At 49.4% G+C, this 10,625-nt stretch overlaps 1 protein-coding gene across 1 annotated transcript; it reads right to left on the reverse strand.

The window, feature by feature from the left end:
- Positions 1–7,090: 7,090 nt before the first annotated feature.
- Positions 7,091–8,090, reverse strand: PPP1R3B (protein phosphatase 1, regulatory subunit 3B). Its single transcript, XM_008948677.1, has one exon. It carries the CDS (start codon positions 8,062–8,064, stop codon positions 7,204–7,206), a length of 861 nt encoding a protein of 286 aa, XP_008946925.1. The 5' UTR covers positions 8,065–8,090; the 3' UTR covers positions 7,091–7,203.
- Positions 8,091–10,625: the final 2,535 nt, after the last annotated feature.

Below are 10,625 nucleotides of genomic sequence, written 5' to 3' on the forward strand. Positions count from 1 at the left end.
TGTGAAAAGGGAACAGTTGTAAAACTCTGAGTGGGGCTGGAGAGGGCTGTTATATTTCTTCCTCTAAAAGTGCCTGTCTCCATAGCACCACAATGTCACCACACAAACACTGAGGAATTACAATCCTGCTGATAATGCTCCAGTTTTGTTCTTGCAGGGACCATAAAGATGGAAAGCAGGCTCAGGAGATCATGGGTTCCCTACTGCTGAATATTGAGTCCTGGGAAGGAAACTGGGGTCTGGTTCGGCCAGACTGACTTTGATGGGTATCATTAGAAGGTGGGCTGTAGATCAGTTCAGGTCTTCAGCTTTTGGCAGCACGGGTTTCCAGGAACTGTACTGGGAATATGACTCTACCCTTTACTGCAGGATGCCCTGGAGGATGGCAAGTACCTTGCTGTATGCCAATAGCAGCTGCTCCCTTGCCCCAAACTACATATGGATTAGGACTCAGCAGCCCTGAAATAGTTCTGGATTGTGGGCACTTACCTTGTCCCCTCACATCCATGTGTCCTGAATCTGGCCAGGGGCTGGAACTAACAGTGTTTTGGCAAGACTGGAATGTTGCTCAGGGCTCATTTTCCTGAGGTCTGTCTTTTCCCCAAGAGAGCAGTGCAGCCCTGGGCCAGAGTGCAGAGATGAGATGGCATCTCTGTCATTGAGGTCATCAGCACCCACATAGATGAGGCCTTGAGTGATGTCAGCTAGCTGTGAGAGTGGTCCTGCTTGGGGCAGACATGTAGAAATCTCTAGAGATCTCTATCCACTTGAACCTGTGTAGGATTCATTAAATATAAAGCTATCACCATGATCTGAAGAAGACTCCCACATCAGAAATGGCTCAAGGTTTAAGAGCATTTATGGAGTTATCCTGGACATTTCACCCTCTTCTTCTGCTCTTTTGAGTATGCTTCTCCTGGGTTATGAAGTTTGAACCATCCCTCCTCCTGAGACTACACAGCAGCAGCAGAGCAGAGAGGAGATCTGTGACTAATGCATTGGCAGGAAGGGCTTGCCCATATCCCTGTTCCAGGAGCCAAAGCACTTAACTTGGTGACTGCTCTGACTTACATGTGCCAAAGAAACATGCCAGCTGTAATTTTTTCAGCAAGACACCCTTTTTGGTTTTTAAGCCTTGTGTAAATGTCACCAACAAGTCGTTAAAGACAGCTAACTGTCTGGCAGGGTACCCTTCCAAGGGGGAGGGTAGGGACAGGCTGGGCAGCTTCTCTGGCTGCAGTGTGGCAGAACCTCGCTGGGCCAGAGCAGCTGGTTTGAAGCTTAGCTCCATCAAAAAGAGACAGGGACATAAATAGGTTTTATTGCAATCGTTTAGAGCCAGACAAAGTGCCCAGGAGGAGCAAGCCTGTGGCAAAACCAGGGGAGTACGGGAGCATCCTAACTCGCCCCCATGCCCACAGCTTTATGGCTCAACTCTGTGCTGTCCCCGAGGTGCCGTCGGTGCCTCCTTCCACTTCACCCAAGTGACCTTCCTGCCCCCAGGCCACAGGCAAGCTCGCTGAAGATGTTGTGAAACCAAGCTGACCCTTGGGTTTGGTGATGGTTACGCTGGCAGTGGCATCGTGGTGCGTAAGAGAGAGGAGAAAAGGGCAATGCCCTGCAGTAGAGCACAAGGGAGACACTACAGAGCAACAGGAAGCTCCACGCTACGTATCAAAAAGGAAACACCCTTGCAGAATAGAGACGTGCCCCCAAGGACCCAGTCTCCCAGTGAGGCTCATTTGCTGACAGTTTGTGGAGGAGAAACCAAAGAAGAAATGCTGACTGCTGCTGGGAAATGATGTGCTGTCTTCCGCCCCCTCTTACCCTCCTGCTGCCCTCTGTTAGTGAGGCAAACACATCTTCCACAGGTCACTCTCCACTCTGAGTGCCTGCAAGAGCTACATTTAACAGCAAAGAAAAATGTGCTCCAGCAGCAAAGTACTATCTGGATGCATTTACACTCCCATGGCTTAGCAGAGACCTTTTTTTCCTACCCTTTGCATCTTATCCTGCTGTGGACAGTTTTTCACTGGAGCATCCCCTGGGCTGAGACTGGCCTGGTGAACATCTAAAGCAAGAATGTTGGGTGCCTGTACAGCATCTGTACAGAGCCATGGACAGACAGCAGGCTGGACCATCCTCTTTAGGTTTGGAAGCAATTGGCCTCTCGTGGATTTCCTTCTGATTTTGCTCATCACCTCCTCACCTTCAGGCTCATGTCTCAGCTGTAGCTCTGCTCATACTGTTGTCTGGTGCTTACTTAGCAACAGAGCATCACTTTCTAATTAAGCAGAGCCATGAGCTAAGCATGAGTTGAAACCTGAACTCAATTACTTTCTTCAATACATGAGCAGCCTCAAAGTCTGAACTTTTTCAGACCATCGCTAGCCCTGCTCTGGAAACTGGACAAAGCTAGGGACAACTCTGGCCACCCATCTTCCCCAGTAAGGGCCCTCTTGGTAAGCATGAGAAGAGAGTGGAAGACTCTCAGCTGTGCTCTTCCTGAGTTGCTTGGATGTACTTTTAACAAGCTAGTTAAACAGTTTTGACCCTGTTCCACCAGAATGAGTCTGCAGAGCCCACATCCTGCTGGGGTGACTGCATCCAGAACTTGTAATCCAACGTGCTCTAGATGAGGCTGCCATGGGGGCAGTCACTCAGCAGAGCCAGCATGCTTGTTTAAAGCACAGACTTAGGAAACCTGAACCTCCAAACACCTGGGCTGAGATAAACACAACATCCCAGCTTAATTATCTCTGCCAAGAGATGGCACTGAAAAGCCTCGGGATACTGAGGTTTGGGAATGTCAGAGCAAAAGCTGGGGATGATGCCAGGAGCACTCTAAGAATTCCTTGTTTATTAAATAGCAAGTGCACAACCACACTTGCCACCAAGGGCTTTATACCTGCAGCAATTGCAACATCTGTATCTTCTAGCAGGCAACACCTGGGCATTAGGAGGGAAACCAAAATGCTGTCTGGGCCCTTCAAATGCTTGCACATCTCCTCGGCTGCCCCAGACATTAGCAGGCTTGCATGGACTTCCTTATCTCTCAAACAGAAACTGTAGTCTGACAGGATTTTCGGCCACAAAACTGTTACAGGAAATTGCTGAATGCAGTTGTCTCACTCATGAGTTTGGGCCAGTGTTCTGATGTGAAAGCCCCCCTGGCCAAACCACCTGAGCATGTGCTGAGACAGATGGAGGGGCAAAAAAACCTTTGAGTTTTTTTTGTTTTTCCCCCTCTGCGAGCAGAAAAACAATCAGGTGACCTTTTAAAAGAGATCTGTGATGTGTTTCATTAAAAGAACAGGAGTAAAAAGACCCCAAACCCACCCAACGGTACACCTGAAGCATTTTTAGTGGTTCTTAGCAGCAGTTAGATGTGGAGATGACAAAGAATTTGGGGAGAAAGGGTAGTGGCAAAGTGGTTGCCAAGAAAGCAAGGCCCTTTGCCTCATCCTTCTCATGGCATAACTGCTGTCAGGCAGGGGATTCCATGCAAGGTGAAAACAGGATGCAGACCTAACTTTCCCCCTCATCACACCCCTCAGCCTGGGCTGCTCCTTTCCCTGGCATCTGAGCACTCCTACTGCAGAGCCTCTCTCAGCTGCCTTTTGGCAGATCTGCCACCCTTGGAAGAACCTCACCACAAAGACAATGCCAGAAGGGCCTCTGGGCACAAACAGCAGGAGACAGCCAGCACAGGCTCCTCTGAGCCACAGGGGAGGAAACACCACAGCCCAGCAGGAGAGCATCATGCAATACCCTTTTAAAACCCAGGTGCATCTAGATCCCACACACCTGTCAAGGGGAGCAGTTCACAACTTGGTGGCAGTGCTTGCACCCCACTGTGTCAGCATGCTTGGTTTCCTCATGCAAAGATCAGTGGGAAGGAACTGGAGACCAAAAGCTTTACTTTACCCAGCTGTTGCAGAAAGCAAAACACCTTGGAAAGATAGTTCATCTTCTGAAAGTGAGAGGCTCAGAAATAGCCCCAAGCAGAAGGTGCTCACTTATTTCTGTATAAGGCAAGGGCTGAACTCACTCTCTGCAAGGCTTTGTAGCAAGATGGGAAGTACAGCCTGCACAGCCCCTCAAGCCAGCCCACACCATGACCACATGTCCTTTTTCTTCCCTGTCCCCAGCTTCCCTTCTTACCTTATCTCTAAGTGGAAAAGGCCACCCAACTCAGTAGTTGTCTGAAACACACCTCCAGGGCATCACCAAGACCTAGTCTTTGTGGTCAAAACCAGGTCAAATCCTGAAACTAGCCCTGGTCAGCATTTACACCAGAGCTGTTCCCTTTCTGTAAAGGGGCATGCTTCCTGCCAGTGCTTCTTCTTGCAGTGACAACAGGAACAGCTAGTTTGAGCTGAAGAAGGGTCTGGTTTTCACTTGATCCTGGTATTAGAAGAGAGCTTGACCCTCCCCCTGCAAGCTCTCTCCCAGCAACCATCACATCCCCATACCTGGCAGGGAGCAAGCACTGATCCCAGATCAAGCCAGGTGGAAGGACTGAGACTGACCACCTGAAATAAATGCAAGAACAACTTGAAAAGGCTGTGCCTGGCACGGCAAGCAGGGTGAGTGTGAGGAGCAGCTCAGGAGCCTTGTGGTTAGTGGGGGAAACAAAGAGTACTGCGACAAGGGCCTGGCTCCTCCCCTGCTTTCCACATTTGTGTTGGCAGGAAGGCAGCAGGAACAGGCAGCTCTTTCCTGTTTCAGGCAGGAATCCACTGTGGACGTGTGCTCCTCCCCACCAACAGCTGCTGGCAGGAAGCTGGTCCCTTGTCCAGATCACCTCCCCAGCCCCACGGGTGTTTGAGGAAGACGACAGCAAGATACGCGGCCAAGATTTAATTCCACCTTTATTTTAACAATCAGATAAAAACAGAACCCTAGTTTTAAAAGAGTCATTACGTGGCAATTAAAGTGCATTTTCCGCTTGAATGTTGTGTACAAAAATATCTTTTAAAAACAAACATGCAAAACACCCCACAAGGCACTTCCAGGCATAGAGCGAGGAGAGCAACGCCTCACTTCTATGTTCACATTGGCAATGAAAAAGGGGAAAGGGGAAAGGCCAGAAGTAGTATTTTTAAGCCACTCTTGGTCAAATAGTCAGTCCCCAGCCTAGCTTTTACTTACAGCATTGCTCTTCTAGCTTATCTTCCACGTTTCTCCCTAAGCACACCCCATCCACAGCCTGAAAATGAACAGGCCCATAAGGAGATACCACCATGCACAGCACCCCAGACTTACATGCCCCATTTTGGCCAACAAACAGGTCTCCATAGACATGACAGCATGCCAGGAGAACATGACTTTGCTACAGTCAGTGTCTTACAGAATTAATACAATACACTAAAAAAAAAAAATAAGAAAGTGTAACTTAGAATTGCCTGAAGTTTAAAACCAGGTTCAAGCCAATCTAGGCAACAGTCCCTTTGAGAGAGACCAGATGCAGGTGGTAAGGGCTGACTTGGGAAGCTGCTTGAACAGAGGAACCAAGCCTGATGAGCTCTGGGCCAACAAGCAGATTTACCACCTGGAGTTAGTGAGCACAGGCATTGGTGCTAGGTTTTGAAAAAGCAGCAGTTGAAGGCTAGCTGTTCTTCCTGCAAGCTATTCTTGTCCCTTTTGGCATCCAACAGTGATCATAGTATCCTTCTAGGTTAGGGTAAAACAGCTTCTATTTTACACAGTAGTCTCCAGAATTAAAAGCTAGATTTAGAGTTAAGTTTTCTAGCCCATTGCTTCTTTCCAGCCCATCCATAGGCTATTACAGGCACCCAAAAAATATTAAATAAAGTTTATGCACTAGAAAAAGTAAGATTCCCTTGACCTCTATTTCTACAAACTATTTGGCACTCTCCCTCTGAGCAGAGGGATGAAGTTGTTCTGCTCAAGCAACACACAAGCAGCTTTGTGAGGCTGTTTGGCACTGCACAAGCTGGGCACTTCACCTTGGTGCAGGCTCAGGAGACAAGCCACCTCTCTGAAGGTAAGGATGGTGGTGTCAGGATAACCTCACTTCTCACGCTCCTCACCGAGCAACAAACCATTACAAGATCTTTTTTTAAAAAGCAGTGTCATTTCCAAAGCTCATTTATCCCAAAGCATTGCTGGGATCACATGTACCACCCCCCTTCTCAGTCAAGGCACTTCCACCACAGCAGGTACACAACAGTCACCTCCTTTATAACAGGACACAGAATAGAGAAGCTGCGTGGCTTGTTCTTGTAGAGTAACACCTAGGCACAGCCTCATACACAGGAGTCAGGAGTCCCAGATGGACAAAACCCTGTTTTACAGTCCACAGAAGAAAGAACTGCATTTTCAGGGTCTGGCAGGACCAACAGCTGACTTCCAATGTCCATCAGGAGGCAAAAGCAACTTTGATCACATGCAGCTAAAGAAGCACGAAGGTTTTGAAGGTGGCTGTCGACCTACATCTGTGTTACAAGCACCACATCTCTATTTTTGGTAACATCAAGGGTATAAGGAGAGTTTTTCAAGATCAGCTGATAAAACAACTGGTGACTCAGCAGATCAGATCGTCTCCCACGGGCACACAGGCCTCCTAATATGGCAGGCTGCACAACCACACTTCCTGGCATCACAGTTGCATTTTCATTTCCAAAACACCCTTTCCGCCTCTAGTAGGAAGGACCTCACACTACAAGGGCACATGAAAGGAGAGGACTCCATTTCCCAACAGGCATGGGTCAGCTTTGGAAGAAGAATCCTGCAGCTGACCTACAACCCCCCCAAAAATCTACTAGAACATATTTTGAAAAAGCTTTTTAACACTAGGCAAGCAATACAAACCAGCCACGGCTACATAGCTTGGACAGATGATATAAGTAAGCACTGTAGTTTTTCCCTGGAGACTAGCAGCTTTATAGAGGGGGAAGGAGTAGCAGCACTGAAGAGACATGAGCAACAGCTCCTGGTCCTTTGAGCATCCAGAGAGCCACTTATCTGAGGTGGGGCAGGGAAGGCAGCCCTCTATGCCAGAGATGCATCCCTGACTATAAGCCCACTGCCAGCAGAGGACTGCACATCTGGTTTTGCTGGGAGGCTTATGCATGGAGCCATACCTCTTCCACCTTTCCATACGCCTCCAGTTCAGACCAGCTCCCAGGCCTGCAGACACGCCAGCAACAGTTAGTCCCTCAGGACTTGGCCCTTGGGTCAGTAGTAAGGCCCTAGCTTCTCATAGCCCGAATAGCTGGGCCACTCAGGAAAGAGGCCGTAGGAGCAGCGAGGGCTCCCAAACTGGTCAAAGGCACTGCTGAAGTCAGGGCCCTGCGGAGGGCAGGCGGCTTCCTGGGCAGACTTCAGTTCTGACCGTACGATCCTGTAGTTTGTGCCCCTGTTGCTGTCCCAGTACACCTTCCCATTGCACTCGAAGGAGATGGCAAACTCGACCCTTTCGTGGGATTGAATTCCCTCGGGCAAGCTGATGTCAAAGGAAAAGGTGTCCCGATCTGACCCCCCGTACGTATCCTTGACATACTGGCACGGGTAATCTACAAAGTTCTTCCAGGTGTCAAACGTCATCCTGATCTTCACAGTCTTTTCAAAAGCCAGGTTCTTCACCTTCACTGTTCCCACAACGGATCGCTCCTTTAGCACACAGTTTTCAAGGCAGACACAGTCTGCCTGGAGGCGGTTTCTGAAGTCCAGGTAGTCCACAGAGGGCTGAACAAAATCCAGGACAAAGCTGTCCCTCTCCGCCGTTGTCAGACCCACAATGTTGTCTATGAGCTCCGTGATGTGGAAAGGAATATCTAGTGGGTCTTCAAACTCTGAGAACACCTTCACCATCGTCAGGGCGAAGCCTCTGCTATCAGCAAACGAGACCCTCTTCTTCACCTTGTTGTGTGTGAAGGAGTTTGCTGCCTCCTCCTGCCCACCCGGCGCAGCCTTGCCGCTCAGCTGGATGCAGGGCCTCAGGGGCTTCTTTGGCTTCGGGGCGATTTTGCAGGCACACTTCTCTCTTCGCAAGGGTGAAGAGCAGAGGTACAGCTGCATTGCTACATCCACAGCCATTGCTTGCTTGTGAGGGAAATAATCTAACACTCTGGAAGAGAAAAAGAAGGGTCAGCATTTTAGTCTGACTACTGCTATGCCACTTCCCCCCCTCCCCCAGCCATCCCAAAGAAACTTGCTTCTATCAACCCCCACACGCCCCTCAAGCTTAAAGGCAAGTACTTCCACAGGGTAATTTACAGTCACAGTGAGAAACGTGCTACAGCAGTGTCAGGAGCAGAGCCTGGTGTGCCCTTGAACAAGATCTCTCTGAATCATTGCACCAACAGAGTCACCATTTGAAGACACACAGAGGCACTGCCCTACTAAACTAGCAAGAGCAGGCTCCAGAGCATTTCTGACCCAAAGCAAAGCCAACACCTCAGTCCTGCTCATGTCCACAAACCCTGCAGATTATAAAATTTTGATGCTACATTCCTGCTGCGCTCTCCTCCTTCTCCAGGAGAGACCTTCCCCAGGGCATCAGATGCTTTTTTAGGAGCAGGAATTCAGTTTATCACAAGCTGCTGTAGGAAATTGACCTCCTCTTTCATAAAACCCCAAATGTCTGGCATTTTTCAGAGGCTAAAAGCTCGAAGCTCACTTGGTTTAGCTATATACTTTGCTCAATGTCTCCAAGAACTGCTCCATCTTTTTAGATGCAAGTTTTTTTACCTGCAGGTGGTATTGTAAAGATAGCAATGGTCTGATACAGCAGCAGGGTAGAGGCTTAACTGACATCACTCCACACCTACAGAGGAGCCTCTTTCTTCCCTCTACTGCACTTTAAAGCAGATGACAACTCAGATGGCCCAGCAGGTTTTGCCTCCAGCCTCCAAAGCGCTTGCATTGAGCCCCTGGGAAATATCTGCAGAGCCACAGGGCTCTGCCAAACAAAACTCACCTACTCAAAGCTGACTGAGCCTTTAGAAACAAACCCTTTCCTGGAAGGTGCAGGCCAGGTGCCCTTCAACCACAGCATCTCCTCCTCCTGGGACACAGTACCACCCCTCTCTGCACACCCACTCTAGGGCAGCTCCCACCCAGATGCAGCCCTGGAATTGCCTCTGTAGCCAGGCAGCTCCCAGAACACCAGACCTCTGGCTGCTGCCCTCACACTGAGATTAGGCTGGATGCTTCAGGCAGGGTTTCTTTGGCCTGGCTCTGGATAAACTGCTGGACAGATCTATCACACACATCCCTCTGAAGTCAACTGCGTTGCAGCTAACCTTAAATACAGAGTATTCCCTTAATAAAAATCTCCTGTTTGGCTGCAGACCAGGCTCCAAAGCTGCTCCCACCACACAGGGCAAGGCAAGCCAGCAGCAGTAGCAGTGGCCACTGGCCACGTGATGCAGCAGTGCTCTGGCTGCCAAAACCACACGCAGCCAGCTCCAATATTTGATTGCTGTCCTTGTGCCAAGAAAAAGCAGGAGCTATGCTCTCCAACTCAGTGCTTTAACTCCCCACCCTGCAACGCCAACAGAGCAGCTCTGAGCAGGCTTTCACAGCCTCCATTCAGAAATGGCATCTGTTTATTTAGAGCACATGAGCCAAGGCCTGCTTCCCAACACACCCACCAGCTAACTCCTGCATTGCCTCCTTCAGCCCCCTTCCAGCTCCAGGGCAGCTCTACGACAGAGACAGCAGATCCACCTGTCTGCTGCCACTGTTCTGCTCATCTCTACCTGGTTTACCTGAGTTTTTAATTCATGCACACTTTATATAGGTCATTTCCTCCTTTAAATTAATGCAGCCTCCAATTCTTCTCTCTTACTTGGGCCAGTTTCATCTGCATTGCATCTTTTCCCAGGGAAATTTATTCAGCTGAATTCCCACAACTGCTGAGAGCTCTGGTTCCTTAGTAAGCCTTGGTTATTCACCATTTTCAGAATTAATAGGCTTGAAATATCCAGCCTGATTTGCATTACTTGGAGCTTTTTTCCAAGGTAAGAACTACAGTAACAGCTTTTCCTATCTACCATTAGGCCAAGCTGCATGCTTTTGCAGATTTTTCAGCTCATTTGATACTCCAGACATCTCTCTTGGCTCTTGAGAGGCTGCTGATGCCCAGCTCCCAGCCACAGAAGAAGGCTTCCCATTCAAGGCTACTGTTGGCTGCCTGAAACTTCAGACGTTTTGAGGGTGGGCACAGGGAAACAGTGGAGAGAGCTCATGCAAGAAAGGGAGCTCTAAGAACATGGTGCAAGGCAGGCAGCCCTGCGCAGGTACAGGGGCTGATTTCTTCCCCCTCCTCTGAAAAGGAAGGGAGCCTGGATTCTGCCTCTGGACATCTTCAACCCTCTCCAAAAGAGGATGTCCCCGCTCACTTATCCTCCACTATTTTTAGGAAGGAGAAACAAGTCAGAGCAAAGGAATTATCTACCCTGCATTTATCAAACCTCCTCAGTTGCCCCCATGCTGCTTCCCGCGCTGTTTGTGCCCCACTGACCCTGCAGCAGAGGGCTCGACGGGCAGCAGCTGCCGGGCCAGAAGAGTTTAGACGTGACACGCAGCTGGGCGAAGCGGCGTTCCGCTTTTCTGCCCCGTTCTCCGGCTGGGACAGCACAGCCCAGCTCTGC

Source organism: Merops nubicus, unplaced genomic scaffold (genome assembly GCF_000691845.1).
Source record: "Merops nubicus isolate BGI_N331 unplaced genomic scaffold, ASM69184v1 scaffold15160, whole genome shotgun sequence".
In the NCBI taxonomy this organism is placed as follows: domain Eukaryota; kingdom Metazoa; phylum Chordata; class Aves; order Coraciiformes; family Meropidae; genus Merops; species Merops nubicus.